Source organism: Crocodylus siamensis, chromosome 1, assembly GCF_052110815.1.
Source record: "Crocodylus siamensis isolate JL-2025a chromosome 1, ASM5211081v1, whole genome shotgun sequence".
NCBI lineage: Eukaryota > Metazoa > Chordata > Crocodylia > Crocodylidae > Crocodylus > Crocodylus siamensis.
Genome location: NC_143395.1, coordinates 395,253,906 through 395,273,333, shown reverse-complemented (window position 1 = coordinate 395,273,333; position 19,428 = coordinate 395,253,906). Strand labels below are relative to the sequence as shown.

General features: G+C 39.4%; 1 protein-coding gene across 1 annotated transcript in view; it reads right to left on the bottom strand.

The window, feature by feature from the left end:
* Positions 1 to 2,653: 2,653 nt before the first annotated feature.
* The window catches only part of PGR (progesterone receptor), a 112,810-nt gene continuing 96,035 nt past the window's right edge, over positions 2,654 to 19,428 (bottom strand). Inside the window, exon 8 of the mRNA XM_090030225.1 lies at positions 2,654 to 11,247. Within this exon, the coding sequence (XP_089886351.1) occupies positions 11,092 to 11,247 (156 nt within the window). The 3' untranslated portion in view covers positions 2,654 to 11,091. The remainder of the gene's footprint in view (positions 11,248 to 19,428) is intronic.

The window sequence follows — 19,428 nt, the reverse complement described above, 5'->3', positions numbered from 1 at the left end:
AACGTGCTGTTCTGAGATCAAGGCACTTTCTGTGCATGTTTTGTTTTAACCTTGGTACGGCTTGTTAGACTAGTGTAAAAGGCTGGCAGTGTTTGAAACCCATAAAGAGATTTTGATCCTGCTGGGAGATGATGAAGAGGGTTTTGCTATAACTGATTGAAGTAGGTGGTTCATTACATCTCCTGGAAATAAAGCAGGTGAGAATTACTGTCTAGAGAGAGGCAGGCATTGGGCTGAGAAGTCCAGAGAGAGGAAGTCTAGGATTAGACAAGGTAGAAAGAATGAGCTGTACTTTGGCTTTAGTAATAAGCTACCTCACAATGAAGGGTGAATTTAAAGGTTTTTTAATGTGTTTATCCAGCAGGGTGGGGAAAAGAGCCTGTTTATAATAGTCTTTATAATCTATCCTGAACAAGGTCTGGTACGTCACTGCACCAAGTCAGAAGCAGGCCAGAGTTGCCTTACTCTCTCTTCAGACACATACAGGGGTTAACCATTTTACTGGGAGAATCATTGCTCTCTGTGGTTTCTCTCCACAGCCATCAAAGCATGCCACCCCCTCCCAGGACTCACATTCTTCCTGTAGGACCATGCTTTACACCAGAAGGAGAGCAGAGAAGGCTAGGCCCTCGTTTACCTAGCTATGGAGCTCATGCCTCTGGGACCAAGAGATTTTGACTAGAGAAATATTGCAGAGAAAGCAATGTTCCCGGAATGACAGGCAGGATTGGAGGGCTTCACCTGCACGCCATGACCTGTCCCTATGGCTACCTGGGATCCCCAAATCACAGCTGGACTGTTGCCTGGCAGACAGAATAGTGAGAGGTGCAAGTTGCTGCTTGGGTCTTGCTCTAATACCCCATGGTATTATTTGACTCCTGGATATCCAGGGGTCTAATTTTGCCTCTGTACTGCAAATTTGCAGCATGGGGAACATTTTTTTGTTCCTGCACATGTCTCTTGCAGTGTCTCAAAGAGGTTTGAGATGCTGCAAGAGGCATGTGCGCGCTCATCTGGATGCACCCATAGTGGCCAAACACAACAGTAGTTTTGTAAATCCTGTGTATGGTGAAGCTAAGGTAAGAGAAGCTCTGAGCCCATGTGTGAATGCTACCCCAATGGACCCAGGCAGATGGTTTCCAGCCAGGCAGGGCTTCCTCCACCCTGATTGCCTTGCAGTTACCAAAATAAAACACTGCTTGGGAAACACAAATGGGAAAACTGAGGCACAAGCTGCTATGTACCCAACTCCTATGTGGCTGGGTACTGCATTTTGGCAGGCCAGAAGTTAATTTTCCAGGTCTTCCCCGAGCATGATTCCTTCCCAGCTGGTATGCCCTGGGTCCTAATGCTGGTTTGTCAGCAGGTGTGAACAGGCTAGGGATCCATTGCGGGCTACTGGAGTGGAAAGTGGCACACTTGCTAATGAAAAAAGATCAGACACACTCTGGTTCTCAACACCTCACCAGAGACAGACGGAAGGGGTATTAGGGGCAAGAGTTCCCTAGGAGTTGTTCCTGAGGCTGCCAGATAGTCAGTGCTGTCCAGGGTGCTTGGCTGCTCTTGTCAGTCTCTAGCACCAGGGAAGCTGCAAAGCATGCTCAGATGCATGCACAAGAACCCTGTGGCTAAAAGACCTGCAAGAATTCTCACTGTTGTTTGAATGCCTGTATGCGGCCAAAATCACTTCACCCTTTGAATGGAGCATCTTTCTTCCACAGAGCCAGGAAATTACTTGTACTGTACTTTCATAACATTTCTGTCCAGTGATTCTCAGTTCTGGGGGATACAGAGAAAGTTAGATGTTGGAGATGAGGGAGGAGGGTTGCTTTCCTCAGCACTACTGCAGTGGAGTCTGTTAAGAAAGGAAGGGCTTACTCCACTGTCTCAGAGGAAAACCTGTCCTAGTCTAACCCAATGGCAGTCTGACAAAGAACTGGTGGTTTGAAAACTACTGTGCTTCTCAGTAGAGTTTATTTCTACAGTAGTGATTGTCAATCAGGGTGCAATGGCACCCTGGGGTGCCTTGTGATCCTTTCAATGGTGATGCAGGGTGCAACACAATGTTAGCATTGTTAGGTGTGCAAACATGATTCACAAGATAAACTCACATTCTGACCTGTTGTAGTTTTTTTCTGCCTTATTTGCAACAGATGAGTTGCTCTATTAATTTTCTGTAGTCGAAGAGTGCAAACTAAGAGCTGGCATTTTTCAAGGCATGTCTCTAATCTATTGAGGCATGTCTTGACTCTAGAAAGTTTGAGAACCACTGTTATATAGTAAATCTCACCACTCTGTGTATACATTATGATAGCTTCTACTTTGACTTGATTAATTCAAAACTTTCCTGTGTGGATGCAATGACCCAGCACACTGAGAGGTTCTGTAAAGTGGTTGTGCTAGAAAATGTATCGCTGATTGGAATTCAAAGATGGCTGAGGAAGGATTTCTTCAAAGAAAATAAGTTAATGCATTTTCTTACTTTTGCCAAATAACTTAAAAATAAAGAAAATATGTAACAGCAATTATAGTAGTTATGCTAATCATAGTTGTATCCTCGTCTTTTTCTCAACAGAATCTGTGCTAAGCACAGTAAGGACTTTTGATTCTACTGCAGTACAAATGATGGACAATAATTCAAATTGTTCTCTTTCATTCTGTCCAGTGATAGATGTACAAGATCACAGACAGCCCTGTCCACTTCAATATCACATTTTCTTTCTTCAGATTTTAGACAATTTTTCAGTGCAAAAATATTCAGTAATTTGATAGTTTACATTTCTCTACTCATGGGAACACATACTAAGTGCTGACCAGACAAAAAGGTCCAAATCTTTTTTCAAAGGTATCACAGTACTAGATAGCTTCCTTTTGACTTCCTAATCCAGGTGTAATTGGAGCTTTAAACAGTTCTCATACCACTGAAAGGTAAGCATATCTCCAATTTATTGGATATGACACGACGTTAGCTAGACAACACCTTTACAAAAATCCTTGAAAGCTATGTCAGACATACAAATATAAAGATGCCAGTTCCTCTTCACTAGAAAATACAGAAATCTCATACAAGCTTCAGGTCTGTTTTATATAAAAATAACAACAATATATTGAAAATTCACATCCATCAGTTACACTCATCAGAAGTACGAACATCAGTCCAAATGTTTCTTCAAATAAAATTCAGTATTTGGCAAGTCTCAAGTCTTCCATCCTAGGGTCTCAAAGCTCTTACCAAGTGCTAGTGAATTAAACCACATGATCTGAGTGACAGAAAGAAAGATTATCATCTCTGTTTTAAAATACAGACATGAGGAAGAAAGAAGATAAACAGCATACCAACAAAAATGTAAATCACATCTCCTTTGACTCCCCAAACTAGGCTGTAACCACTAGTTTGTTCTTCTGGAAGGTCTAATTTTGTGACATGTATATGGGCATTCAGAGGATACTTTAGCATGTTTCAAATATAAACATTTTCTAGATGCCCTAGAAAATGTATTCAGAATGCCTTTAACCATTCTTTTTAAAGGGCAAGATACTGATTCTCTTACACTGAATAAAATTTTATCTGTAGTCCCATAGACTTCAATATGATCTGCCCTATTTTGCAGGTGTAAGAGTATTAGAATCTGGCTCTATGTAAAGTTTAAATTGAATTGGACTGGTTTTCCTTTCTCAACCCTGAAAACTCACTGTAAGTGCTGAAGTCAGTGGAGCTGCATCAATATAAAACTGGTGGAAGAGGTGAGTCTGACATATTTATGGATTAAGTTAGGGTTTTAAAAAAAGCTGAAGAATGGGTGTTGGTAGGTGAAAAACTGATTAAAATTCAAGCTCTACAGTCTTTATGCCCCTTAAAATATTGGGGAAACCCAAATTCTCCAATTGTCATGGTCCAGTGGTGCTCACCCTCTGGCACACAAGCTGAATCTGGCCTACTGGGCTGTGTCATCCAGCCCGAAGGGAGGCCCAAAGGGCCAGATCACATCGGTGTATGGGATCATTCTATGACCAGACTGAGCATGTGGGACCAGGCTAGCATGTAGGATCACACCAGCAGATTGAACTCACGTGCTGACCCTGCCTGTGGAATTTGGTCAGCAGATCGATCCAGAGTAAATTTAACATCCTTCTGACATGGTATACACGGGCATTTTAATTAAGGGGAAACTTGAGAGGCAATATGCTGCATACCCCAATTAAAATAATACACCTATATTTATATCATATAAAATGTTGCCATGCTTTATTAATAGAAATGATGTCTATATCTCAGAAGATAATATAGGGCATACTCTTTCCTTTAGCAAGACCAAACACAAAGCTCCAGATTCAGCTGTGATGCTCCCATACATTTAAAGGCAACAGAAGCTGCCTCAGTGAGATAACAATCTTTGTTAACATTTGTTTGTCCCTCCTTGAAATTTTATTTCCCTATTTGAAAGATGTAAATTGCATCTCTGACAAAGACAGGACCACAGGTGAAATCTCACACAGCTGAGCATGCAGTTGGAACCAGAACACTGTCTAAATAAATTAATTCTGATGATAACATCTTGATGCACTTATTTCCGCACATGAAAGTAAAATGCATGAACTACTATGTGATTCAGCTGTCTCTTGGCTGGCTTATAAATTGCATCCTCTTGTTCTATTGCAAGGGGACTATTATATCAAAATCTTTGGATCCAAAAAGCATGTGTGATTTGAAAATAAAACTAATCAAGTATTTCCATAGTTTGTCTCCCACAGCTGTCATAACAAGTCACTGCATGAGATAGTATCTCTCAGAATGAGGGCTTTAACCTTACTTTTGGATATCCTTGGTAACTGCTGCAATCAATAACATTTTAAATGGATTTGTTCACTTAGGTCAATTTATAACATTTGGATTTCTGGCTTCTAAAGATTTATGTGAAAATTAAAAAAAGAAGTAGCTGGATGGCTTCCCGGATTAGATTTCTTATAAGAATTCAACATAAAATTGACAATATTTAGGAAATATGTAATATCAAAAATAATAGAAAAATCTGGTCAGAAGTCTCTTTTAGGATGTCTGTAATAGCAGTGATTTAGTAACCTGGATTTTAAGACTTAACTGTTAATGAATCAAGTGTTTTAAATCCAAATACCTTCCTTTATCACAAGGTTTTCTGCATGTTGGCCACAGTCTTGAAGGGTAAGTATGTGAGCACATTTGGAGCCTTGTTTATTTCCGTGAGATTCCAGGTAGCCATCCTGGTGTTGCTCAAGCAAATCAGCTTCTAGGATCAGAGCCATTAATGAGAATTACATCCATCAATCTTGGATGGTGTTGCAACAGAAAGATGACCAGATAGGAGTCTCCCACTGGAGTCTCTATGGAGTCAGAGATAGTACACGGGGCCAATGGAAATCATAATATTACAAATGTGTTTTTATCAAGCAAATATAAAATAGGCATATCTGAGAAATTTATGTCCAGTATACTGTGAATGATGGAAAGTTTCCTCCCTAAAAGTCTCATCAGGGTTTTACAAAGTTGACTTCTGCAAAATTACCTCAAATTTTGAGGTTGTGACTGTGATGTGTACTGTGCCATGTAGACATTCCCCTTTCAGTCTAATATTTGGGTCTGATGAACATTAAATGCTGGCTCTTGCTCTTGGAGACTTTTTGATTCCTGGGAACTTTACTGAAAAAATCCAGCATAGACATGGAGAACTCTATTTGGAAATCTGTCGGGATTTTTAAATCGAGCCTTCAGAAATTATACTGGGCTGAAACTATTTTAAATGAGGTATTGTGACCTTTTGATGAAGTGCCTAAAGCCTGAACTGGTTAAACTATTGTGCCGGTAGAGGTAACTGACCACATGGCTATGCATGGTTTAAGAGCATGTTGGGACAATGGTTTTCTCATGGGTGCACCCTGAACTTGTTAGGAGCTGAAATGCTTTTGCTTAAAAATCATAGCAGTGGGAGAACAATAAACAGAAGTTTTCTATTCCTAATCATCCTTTTACTCCATAATAACTTTTTTAGAAATGTGTGTGTGCTTGGGCCCCAAACCAGAAAAGAAAATACCTAACAGGACTGTTCATGCACTGAAGGTTATGCACGTTCTTAACAGGATCAGGAGACTTAATTCAGTGTGGATTGGTCCCTGCCAAGTATTAATAATTTTTTCCTAATGTAAACCCACAATTCCTATTTGAAATCTGTGACTGACAGTAACCTTTTTCTTGTGTTCCTGTGGAAGGATTGTGCCATGGCTCCAGATGCCACTAGCTGCAATCTATTGTCTTGGTAATACTCCAGAATAAGTTCATTTGTAAAACTGGGCTGTCATGTAAATAACAGGCTTTTTAAAACAATCTTATTTTCTTTCCTTTTATCTTTAAATGGGAAAATAGAGAATTAAATTAAAAACAAACCCTGTGCTCAACACTCAGGTCATCATGACACAAAGCAGCATAAGCTAGTAAATCTAATAAGGCTGACATCTATTCTGGTAGAACATTCTTAGTCTTCTGAGCCCATGGAAAGTTGAGTTTGGGATGTTTGGCTCAGTGGCAGCAAGCTCACTTATCCAAGGGAAAGACAGGCCAGCCTGCCACTAACGGATACGGGTGGGATAAATGCTTTTGTTTGGCATTGTGGTATGTAGAGAAGAGCGGAAATAGAGAAAAACTGCACCCTGCCTCTTGCACTCTACAGCTCTCCAGTCCAGGAGATATATTAATCCAGGAGTCACTGTTTTGCAACAGTAGAAATTAGACAATTCTGGCCAGGCTAATTTCCAGGAACACTTATTTATCTGAACTCTATCTCTGGTTTGAAACATTTCACATCATTAAGAGCACACACTACAAGCTTAAAGCTTTCAGAACATTGATTCAGTGGTCTGGGAAACAGGTCCTTAACTGCTGTAGTCACCCTATTTGACTTCATAGGCCAGTTTACACCAGGTATAGACCCGTCTGCAGGTAGTTTCAATAATTGTGATATTCTCCCACAAAGGGAAGTAGATTTGAAAAAAAAGACAAGGCATGGCAAAGCATAGCACCAACCCTCCAAAGTCCACTGACATCTTCCTACAGTCTACAGTATCTTTGCCACTGAACTCATCCCTTTCCTCCCCCACACTGCAAAAATACTCTAAACTATTCACACAGGCTACTATACCTGGCAGACGACCTCCTGTCCTTCTTCCCAATACCACTTCCCAGGACAATGGACTATGGGAGAGGGGGTTATTTTCAGTATTGTATGTTTACTGCCATGACCATCGCAGAGATGTTTTCTTTGCTTTTAGATTAAGACACAGTTGACAGCTGCTAAGAATCAAGACAGCTATTCGCAGACCTTTCTGTACTACCAATCCTTAGTTTGCTGGAACATTTCTAAATTAATTTCAAGTTAAAACCAGTGAAAGTTGGACCCTGAGTCTTGTCCCACTACCTGTAGCTTGGATACTTGCCCCAAAACCTTTTTGGCTGTAGGGAGGTACTATAATCTGTTTTATTCAACTGTATTAGCATTGTGAATGGATATTCCCATAGTTTAAAGAAAGCAATAGAAACACAAGGTTGTATTCAGTCCTATGCTCTTAGAAATTATAGGCTTGTGGCTGAAATGTATTTTTTTAAATGTGATCACAGAAAACATTGCTTCAATACAGCTGCAGGAATAGCCACAAGTCTAAAACTATTGAAGCTTAATTTCATTAAACGAGCCTAGCCTGTCTGATCCAAAACCTAGCAATCAACTTTTAACAGACCATGTTTTCCTGTGTAATGAATCAGCAGCAAAAAAATACAGGTCAGTTGTACACTTGGTCTGACTGAGATCTTTGACAATAAAAATCCTTTGATCTTCCTGACCTTAAACCAGGGTAAGTATGACTGCAAATAGCTTCAGGTCATATGTGGCAGAGAATGCTAATTCACTACAAATGGGGAGTTGTTCACTGTCACTAATATTTTGTTATAGCTTTCCAATTGCAAACATTGCTGCTGCTCCCAGGCCCCAGGTATTTTAATTTAAAAATCAATCATTTGTAATAACTTGTATATGTGTTCACACATGCATGCACACAGACACAGACACACACACACACACACACACACACTTGCTTCCAAAATAATTTTTAAAATATCAATCAAAGCTTCATGCATTGTTTAGACTGAATCAGCATAGGAAAACACTATAAAAGCATATGAAATAGAGGAAGGTGCAAATATGTAAAAGACTAAGATTTAAACCCAGTTTACAAAATATTGGAAAAATGGGAAACACTTTATCAGTATTGCCCTCTCCTTAGAAGTCTCATTTAAGACTTTTAAATGTATCTTGTCTGTGTGCTTGACTGCTCTGCTATTCATGTTCAATGCCAAGGGCCAGAACACGAGTCAGACATCTGAGTCTGCAAAATGCAATGTGGAAAGTCCAGAATTATGAGACTTTCTCTAATATTTACAGTCACTAAATATAATTTCAGTTTTAGAGCTTTTGCAGCTGGCAAGCTAAGAAATGTCCCTTATCTTAGACTAAGCTATATAAACAGCTATATAGAGAAGAACTTTATACAAACTTTATGTAAAGCCCCTTACTACTCTGCAGCTCCTAAGAAAATTAGTTTTGTAACTGTAGTTTTTGCTGGATTGCTGACCAAGCCTGCAGCCGTGTAGTATATAAGTAAGTTCTTCATATTCTGATCATATATAGAGTAGGTTAAAATATAGGCCAGGTGATGGTATCAAATCAGGGAATAAAACAGCTAGAGTAATTACGCTGGAATCAAAGCTGGAAGTGCGCAAATCAAATCTGTTTTGCCTTTGGATGATCCAGATTGGCAAATGGTACAAAGACCAAACTTAGACAGACCCTTTTTATGCATAAGTCATCATAAGTATGATGCAATGGAAACTCTTTAGAAATCCAGACTTTTTTTTTTATACTTTATTTTCAGGTTTTAGTATTTTCTCACAGAAAATAATTTCAACTTAAGTTTCTTGATGATGTCTTTGAGACAAGTCTGAACTGTTCTAAGGATATCTGCCATATATCTACTACAGAAGTGAACAGAGTAAGGTGGTGCCTACTTTGACCATTCTGAAGAAATGGATTAAAATCTGGTGTAGCCTGAATATTTTCAAGGTTATCATATTCCCTGCCCCCCACTTCTATAGTCAAAGATAGTATTTCTAATTTTTTATAGGATGGGAAAGATGTGTGTGACAATAACTTAATGACACTTATCAGTGGATCAGTGAATAGTAAATCTTGCCAACACATTTGGCTTCTCAGATAGTTTACTGGACTGTTGTTACTATGCAACAGATTAATGGCCAAAAAGGAAGGAAGCATCTGGAATTAGCTAAAATAAAATAAGTAATGTAAATACAAAACACCCCCATTATGCTAAAACAAAAGACTTATTAAGTTTTAATGTATCAGAAGGCAATTGCCATGAAGATTCATGTTATAGTCTGGCTGTGTGGGTAAAATTAAAATTATTTAAATGTCTATAGCTAGTTAAGATGTCAGGCAAGGCTATCCAACAGGAAAGTATATCTATAGCATTTTCTATATCCTGCCTCTTCTTTTTTCCAATATTGGGCTATTTTTTAATGATTTTTATGTGCAATATTTTCTTACACATCTCTAAGAGGAGACAACTGATCATCCTGCCATCCTCCAGAGAAGTTCTCCTGGGAATTTTTGAGAATCGAGACCGTAGCTTCCACGGGTAGACTATATAACTTACTTTCTCTTTTAATGTTCAGCAAACCTTGTAGTCATAATTTTGCAGCCTGGTGGCTGCTTTTGTTTTGCCTTGTTCCATTCCTCTGTCATTTGAACATACACACAACTGACCTGTATTAAATCCGTGAGTATTTTCATACCCATAACTGAGGGAACAAAATCACACTGTGGTCTGTTAGTATTAACATTTCATGCCCACTGTAAACACTATGATATCCTCTTTAATTATATCCTTATATTCTGCTTGGTTTCCCAGTCACAGTAACTTCCGTCAACATTATCTCTGTTATAACATATCTTTGTAAATGATATGACTCCACTGAATGGCATTATAATGCAACTGGTGTATTTCAAAACTCTGGTGGGCATCATTTCCATTTCTTTGTGCATTTGATTGCCCTATAATTTGATTTAGTTGTGTTTTAATATATCCAATAACATGTTAAGATCACTAATGTCTGTACTCAGTCAAAAGACTTATAAATGTTGTAAAAACATAAAAATTAAATATGCTTAAAGCTTCTAACAGACCTAACGGGGACTACGTGAATACAGTTTAGAGGTCATAACTTTTAAAATTAGAGCCAAGTGGCTTAACTTTAGTGATAACTGCCATGCTGATGAAAAACAGTAAGAGCAAAAACTAGATGCGTCTGTTTGCGTGTGTATGAATACACACACGGGTTTCAATAGGCGGTGTACATGTTGATGTTTCCCACGCCCTTCCAACATATGAGGGAGAACTTCTTCACAGACATGCATATATAAGAATGCAAATGATGCTGTCACTATGCTAATTACTTGTGAAGGTCCAAATATACTATCTGTCTAAACCTGGATGCTGTATTTTGAAATGCTACTTCTATGAGGCAGGTTAATGAGAAAAAGGTGAAGTATCCATGAGTAAATGTGAGCAATGTACCTTTAATTCCTTCAAATGTTTAGTATTTATACATATGCCCACCATACCCATACTCTACTGCAGAAGGTTTACTCCATGTCATAACAGAAGTTTAAAAATGAATATTATGTAAGAAAAATGTCTAAAAAAACTGTTCTTAGAAATCTGAAGGTTCATTTCATTATCGTTCTTGTGCATTCCTAAGGAGCAACCTATTTGAACTTACAAAATATATCTTATGATAATTGTGATTTCAACAGTAAAAGGAATCAGGAGCTCACAATATGTACATCAAACTTACAGAACAATTGTATGTTACAGGTGTAAGGCGGTAGGTAAATAAAACAAATATCCTAAAGTCCTGACACTGCAAAATCCTGACCAAAATAAACAAACAAACAAAGGCACAAAAATCATCTCTACAATAAGAGAAAAGACATTTCACTTTTTGTGAAAAAGGAGAGGTTTCACCATCCCTGCCAGAATCTTGGGTAGTTGGGCAGCAATCACTTCTGACATCATCTCTGGGAATTCAACACTCAGTGCCCGAGACTGAAGAAAGGTGTTCAGACAGAACAGATGGAGTTGTTTCACTAGCTGGTGTTAATAAAATATGAACGTGAGAATTCAGGCTTACAACAAAACATTTATCTAAACATGACCACTGACTGTTTATTTCAACATTATTTTATATGCTTCTATCACATATTAAAATATACTATTTCTGGTCTCACTCTGTAAATCAACAGATCCTCTCACAATTGAAGTCACAAACCTATCTAAATGGACATGTTCATGAAAACATAATGCACTAGCATCATTATAAAATATACATAAAATATACATTGTAGGTCAAATGGATAGATGCAGTTAATGAATAGCTATTCAATATGCTATTTCATCCTCATTATTACACGTGTGACCTTATGCCTTATTTACTGAACTATCCAAACACCACTCTGAAGATACAGTTATTCATTTCTTCATGCATTTTTCTCTGGCATTCCACAGTGCAGTGCAGTATGAGTGCTTTACAAATTTAGCTTTACAAAACACTTGCCAGGTAAGGAGGTAATGTTATCCTTTATTACGGGAGTTGAGGCACAGAGAGTAAAAAGGGTCCTAATTTTAAATCCATAGTTTAGAACAAGCACACAGGGATTGAGCCTGTGTCAAAAAGTTTGATTTAAGTCACTTGACAAGCATCACACAAATTCTATGGCAGAGGCAGGGTAAAATTCCCCAGGGCACCATTCAACTGCTTTAATCATGAGAATTTCTCTTACCCCAATGCCTTAACTTATTCACTATACCTTTTTCTATAACATAATCCTGATGCATTCACAGGCCAGGTTCATCCTGTGCAATGAATACAGCAGGGGTCCTGTGCAAAAAATTAGTTGTCAGAATACTATCTATGGATAAGGGTGCAGAATTATCATGTGGCATCACACCGACAACAAGCAATTCATTAGCAGTGTACACAACTGTCCCTCGATGTAATGGAAAATGGGTTGTCTCCATTGGCTCTATGGCATACTGAAAAATAAGCTCCACCTGCATACCAGCTCTCAACATGGGGATGATAAAGTTTGAAGAAATCCCAAGGACCATCTACAGCAATCCCAGGCACAGATGGGATGCTCTATTTCTAAAGCAGGGCAAACAAATGTCTGTTCTGGCCTATCTTGAAAACCTCTAATGAGAGATTTAACAGCTTCCACAAGTTCCATTGTTCTTATGTTCTAAGTCTGCTTTGCTGTTGTTTATAACCACACTGTTGTCCTACTCTCTGCAGCACAGAAAAACAAAATTTCTCCACCCACCTTGACGCAGCCTTTCAAATATTTGAAAACAGCTATCATATTTCCTCTCCTAGCATACCTAGCTTCTTCAGCCTTGAGTTCCCAGCCCCTTTATATCTTGGTATTCTGGGTCATCTTGGTATTATCCCTCTACTTTAAATCCTTTTTAAAATGCAATGCCTCAGACTAGATACTATTCTTCAGGTGCCAAGTACCAGGTGGTATTTTACCTTTTCTCTTGAATACAATGCTTTGGTTAATATGACCCAAATCTCTTTCTCTCTCTCTCTCTCTCTCTCTCTCTGTGTGAAAGAGAGAGAGATGTCTGTTTAAAGAAAAAGTTTTCTAATTGTGAGAAAGTCTGTTAACTCTGATAAAACTGCTCATTATTAAAGTTGCCTGACAGGGTCCATTGTAAAACTGTTTTAATTGCTTTTACTGCTGCCAATCTTTGAACATTCAGGATGAACTTTAACATACCAGATGTTTGCTTCAGGGTGAATATTTTTGTAGAATTTCAGCCAAAATGATTCAGTTTGCCTCCACAAAAAAAGGTAGGGGATAGACTCTGGCAACCTGTTCTTTGACAAGCTCTAGTATCTCCGTGTGTTTGGGATTAGGAATAACAGTATGGATTTTTGAGCCAAGGATGTGTCAATTTGCTCTCCCTGTGGGGGTTGGTGAGGGAAAGCAGAAGGGAGTGTCTGAGAAGGAGGGGAACGATCCTTTCATTCAGACACCCTCCATCTGATACCATAATGTCCTCTTGCACCAAGGATACTCCTCCAAGGGAGAGGACCCATAGGAAAGAAAGAAGCAAGTTGTGTCCTTGGGGGGGGGAGAGGGCGGGGATTCAATGAATAGATACAGATATTTGGGTTTGTGACATCTGGCATGTACTACATAGTGGCTTGCCTATTAGGTGCAGCGTTAGAGGACCTCGTAAGATGTGTAGACAGACTGCTGAGTGTGATGGTGAGGAACTAGTCATAGTCCATGTGGGCATCAATAATATAAAGAAGGTGGATAATAAAGGTCCTAGATACTAAATTTAGGCTTCTAGATATGAGGTTTAAGTCCAGGACCTCCATGGTAGCATTCTTTGAAATGCTTCAAGTGCCATCCACAGAGCCAGACAAACAGGCAAAGCTCCTAAGTCTAAATGCATGGATGAGACAATGGAGTAGGGATGAGGGATTAAGGTTTACAAGGAAATGGGAAACCTTCCAGGACACAAGAAACCTGTATAGAAAAGATGGGTTCCACTTGAACCAAGATGCAACCAGATTGCTGGCACTAAAATATCAAAAGGTCTTAAAGGAGTTTTTAAACTAAAAACTCACAAAGCCAACAGGTGTGGAAGAGCACGTGGTTCAAATTAACACAAACCTAAAAGGGGACATCATACAAATTCTATGCCCTCTTGAAAAGGAAAGAAAGGCAGTAGGAAATGTAAATGCAGACAATAGTGAGGATAAGTCAGAACAGTTAGAGTTCCCACTCAAATGACACTTGCAATAAGAGGCAAGGATAAAAATCTTATGTGTTTCTACACAAATGCTAGAAACCTGATGGGTAAACTAGAATGGCTGTTAATGTTGATATTAACAAAATAGGTATCTCAGGGCACATCTACAGAAGACGTTAAATGCATAGTAGCCTACTAATACTGAGCAGTATTGTGTCATGGCAGAAACAGTGCTAATACGCTACTGCACAGGATTATTAGGCTACTGAAAAGTTGTGTGCCAGCACTACTGAATAGTAACACCAGTTACTGTGCACTGATTTAGTACTTGTTTATACAATAATAAACTTAATGCACAGTAACTACAGTGCATTAATGAATGTGTAAACATGCCCTCAGAGACTTCATTGAAGGATACTAGGACACAAACTACATAGGAATTACAGAGTAGGATGTGCATGTGGAAGCATGGCAATGTATATTAAGGATAGCATAGACAGTAACAATATAAAATCTTATCTAAAAGGGGAAATATCATAGAATCTCTGTGGCGAGAAATTCTGTGCTTGAATAAAAGGAACTCCCTCTTCTCGTGGCCTTTCACCATGTTCAAATTTGAGTCCAAAACTGGACACATACTGTTGCTTGAATTGCAGCTTTAACAAGGTCCTTGTTGGTGCATTGTTCCCCAATATGTTGGCAAGCCAGTAGGTGTTCTATAGTCTGAAAGTTTCTTCCACTCCACACACGGATTTGTGTCATTAAAATTGCATGTTTAATCTTACTGACTCCCTGTTCAGAGGCAATTCAAGCTTCTCCGTGTTGGTCAATCAAGCTCTGCTTGAAAGGAAATGTTTCACAGCTTTGATATTCATCCTAACTCCCTCCTAGGTCATCTCTGCTTGTAAATGCCACATTTTTATTCATGTGGCCTTTGGTGTTTCATCCAGTAGCTGTGTTGTAGAGAAGAAACTGTTCCGTGCTCTTAGTTTACTAGAAGCCAAAATGTGGCTAGGTAGAGGGTGCTTCTTACCTTTGATCTACTGGGTGAATTCTATTTTGCTTGCTACTGCTCTCCTGGGCTAGGGACAGACATTACACATAAACTGATTTAAGTGATCAGAAACTGGTTTAAAACTGCAACACAACATACGTTCAGTGCACATAAGCTGAGCAGTGAGTGGGGAAAAGCCTAGAACTGAGCAGGCAGGGTGGGGTTTAAATTCCTCCCTAATCAGAGCATCCTTCCAGGGCCTGTCTTTGCCCCCCCACCTCAGCTCAGCACTATAGAAAGGAAGGGAGGGCTGCTCTAGCATCCTGCAGCTTCTAGCCTGAGCCACTGCAGGCACGTGCTGGCTTTCCCTCAGTCCAGAGGGAATATTTGTGCACTTGAAAATAGGTTCAATGTTAGCAGGTTAAATTAACCTTCAAAGATTGAATCAATTCAGACTCAGGCTTTTTGAATTTTTGTTCCTAGCCCTGATGTCTGGTGGGAAGATCCCAGCAAGTAAATGGAGACTATTGACCTTTATTAGTTTAAGGCATCAAGTAAAACTACCTGAAACTTTTGTTCAGCATAGTGTGTAGCTTTTTCGCATGTTTCCTAAACGGGGCATGCATATTCAGCTGCCAAATAACAAAGTGTAAGCACAGTAATTTGTAACACTGTTGGACTGGCCTCCCATATGGCGTTGATGAGCTTCTTTACTATGTTGTTCTGGGAACTAACTTTGCACATCATCTTTTGTACATGCTTTATACAAAAGTTTGCAGTCTAGTGTCACTCCCAAGTAGACAGGATTTAGGCAGTGGGTGAGAGATACTCCATTCCAAGTTAGGTTGAGTCACTTGCTAGTATCTTGGTTTCAAAAATGGAAAAGAATAACCTGTGTTTTATTTGCAGTATTACATAGTTGATTTTTTATGTAATAGTCTGACATCCCACTGAGTGCTGATGCCAGTGTGGTCTCAACCTGAGTGAAGTTTTTAGCTTGGGTGACTGTACAGAAATTGCCTACATAATAAAATTTCTTGTGCCTTGTTAAATGGGATGATCGTTGGTGTATATAAATAAAAGGAACAAAGTACTAAGACTGTACTGCTAATCACCTGATTGGGATGGTGAAGGTGATTATGAAATGCTGAGGAAGATTAGATAACCTGCAAAAATGGGACAAACAATAATAAAGGGAGACTTCAACTATCTTCATGCTCTGATCATAGTGCTCAATGGGTGCATCTCCATGAGACGCTAAGTGCACAGTAGCCTGGTAACACTGCATAGTAGTGTGTCGGGAAAAAAACAGGCTAATACACTACTGTGAAGTGATATTAGGCTACTGTGCAGTAAATGTCACTAAAAACCTGTGTGCTGGTGCTAGTGTACAGTAGCACAAGTTACTCTATGTTTACTACTTGGTTAACCAACTACTAAAACTTAATGCACAGTAACTACAGTGCATTCATGAACATGTAGACATGCCGAGTGAGTACTTATCAATGGCTCAGTGTCTAGTTGGGAAGATGCAGAAAGTAAGGCTCCCCAGGAATCTGTTCTGGGTCCAGTATTGTTTAATATCTTCATTAATTATTTGGACAATGGGATTGAGTGGATGCTTAGCAAACTTGTAGATGACACCAAATTGGGGGGAGCTGCAGACACTCTTGATGACCTGGATAAACTGGAGAAATGGTTCCACTGTCTGGCAGTGAAATTCAACAAGGACAAATACAACATCCCACACTTAAAATGAGATAATTGCATGCACAAATACAGACTGGGGAATGAGTAGCTAGTACTGCTGAGACCTGAGAGTTATAGTAGACCATAAGTTGAATATGAGCCACCAATGTACTCTTGTTGCAAAAAACCCAAAAGTATACTGGGTTGTATTAACAGGAGTGTCACTTGCAAATCTAGGGAAGAGATTTTTCCACTGTATTCAGCATTGGTGAGGCCTCACCTGGAGTATTGTGTCCAGTTTTGGGCCTCGCACTTCAAGAAGGATGTTGACAGATTGGAGGGAGTCCAACTGAGACCTACAAAAATTACTGGAAGTCTGGAAAGCATGACTTATGAGGCAAGGCTGAAATAACTAGGGTTATTTATTTTGGAGAAAGAAGACTCAATAGTCTTCAAGTATCTGAATGGCAACTGTACAGAAGATGGAGATGAGCTTTTCTCCCTGGCCAAAAGGGACAGAACTTGGAGCAATGGACTGAAGATGCAGCAGAGAAGATGCAGATGGAGATCAGAAGGAACTTTTTGACTATAAAGGTAGTCAAACATTTGAGGTTAAGAAACTTCTGACTGTGAAGGTGATTAAGGCTACCTAGCGACGTTGTAGAATCTTCATCCATGGAAATTTTCAAGAGCAGTTTGCACACACCTGGCTGGGTGTTTTAGTCAGGGATGATCCTGGCTTAAGCAGGAGGCTGAACCTAATGATTTTTTGAGGTCCCTTTCAGCCCTGCTATCCCATGCTCCTTTGTTCCTTGCCTAGACTGGATCAGATAAATACCTCATCATGGTACAATGTAGATATAAAATTTCTGCACGCAATACACAACTGCTTTCTAGAAGAAAACAGGACCCTCAAGAGCAGAATAATTTTAGATCTAGTGCTGAACAGTACACAGGCCTTGATTCAAGAGGTATCAGCAGGGATCCTTTTTTTTCTGACTAAAAAAAATCCCAATTTTCAGATTTAAAAAAAGTCATCCAAAATCCACATTTTTCCATGATTAAAATGAAACACCACTATACATGTGTTCACACACACACACACACACACACACACACACACAGAGTAAAAGCTCTGTTATCCAGCATCCCCCGGGAATGGGGGATGCCGGTTAATCAAATATGCTGATTAATCAAATGTGCACCATCTGTTGCACTCCCGGCATCAGTGTGCGGGGGGACAAGGAGGGGGCCCTGTGCAGGCTGCTTTGCCCCAGGCTGTGGGCCAAAGAAGTGACAAAGAAAAACATGACTCGTGGCAGTAACTGAAAGTCCCCAGAAGTGGAACTTCTGTTTTAGCTTTTGCGCATCTCTTGGATGCCAGTCAGTAAGGTTTTCTGGCTAATAAAGTTTTGGTTAACACAGTTTTGCTGTATGTATATATAAAATATATATAGTGGTTTTTCATTTTAATCATGGAAAAATGTGGATTTTATATGTGTATATAAAATGTGTATATATATTATTGGCATTTCTTTTTAGTCATGGAAAAAATGTGGATTTTGGGTTACTTTTTTTTAAATCCAAAAATTGGGGATTTTTTTTTTAATCAGAGAAAACCAGGATCCTGGGGTATCAGTATGTGAACCAGTCCATAATAGTGAACACAACAGAGTTACATTCGACATCCTAATGGGAGAGAGTAAACAAACAAATTCACCTTACAACTTGAGGAAGGGAAATTACACTATAATGAGGAAGTTAGTTTGAAAGAAGTTCAAAGGAACAGTCCAAAATCTAATATGTCTGCATGAAGCCTGGAAGGTGTTTAAAAACAGTATATTAGAGGCTTAGCTGACAAGCTGGTAGAATCTACAACAAAGAATAAAATCAGCAGTTACTTGGATAAACTTTAAATGCTGGAGAAGAGTCAGCAAGTGAGGTAGAATTTCCTCAGTCTCCTGGAGTTCTTTGAGGGTGTTCCAAGCATGTGAACAAGGGGGATCCAACTAATATATTTTCAAAAAGCTGTTGCGTCGTTGCCTCACAAAACTCTCTTATACTGAATTGCCACTGGATTGGAGGGAAGGTTCTTCATGGGCTGAAACCTTGTTAAATGATAGGAAGTAATGAACAGATCTAAAAGGGCCACTTTTTAGGATAGAGAATATTTAATAGTAGAATCTTCTAGGAATCTGGGTTTGTTCAATTGTTTCATCAATGACCTGGAAAATGGGGAAATCTCAGTCTATAGACAATAGTAAATTAGTTCAAGTAGTCATATTCCAGGTAGTCATATCCCAAGCTAATGGAAAGGATCTGCAGAAAGATCTTGGGAAGTTGAGTGAATGAGCCAAAAAGTCAACAAATACATATGGGAAAAATAACCTCAACTGGGTTCTGGATTACCCATTATAGACATCTCCACACATGCAAGCATGTGCGCTTGTAGCAGTTCCAATAGAAGCGGTGCAAATTTGAGCCAGGGCTTTTTGCTTCAGTGCACATGCTTGGACATGCACTTTGTTGTGCAGCAACAAAGTGGTTATTGTGCCACTTGGGGCAAAATAACCCCACTCAGCTCCTCATGGACCTGCAGCAAGGGGGGGCTAGAGCCCAGGGCCAGCACCTGTGCTGTCCCCCACAGTATAAAAAGCTGCCCTGTTCTGGCCCCATCCATACAAAAAAACTGCCCTGGCAAGCAGTTCAAGGCTACTTGCTCTCAGGAGCTTCTGGGGCCCAGCCAATTGGTACCTGGGGTCACTATCCCTTCTGTCAGCTGGACTGCTGAAGCAGCAGACCAAATCCATTTTTAAAAATAC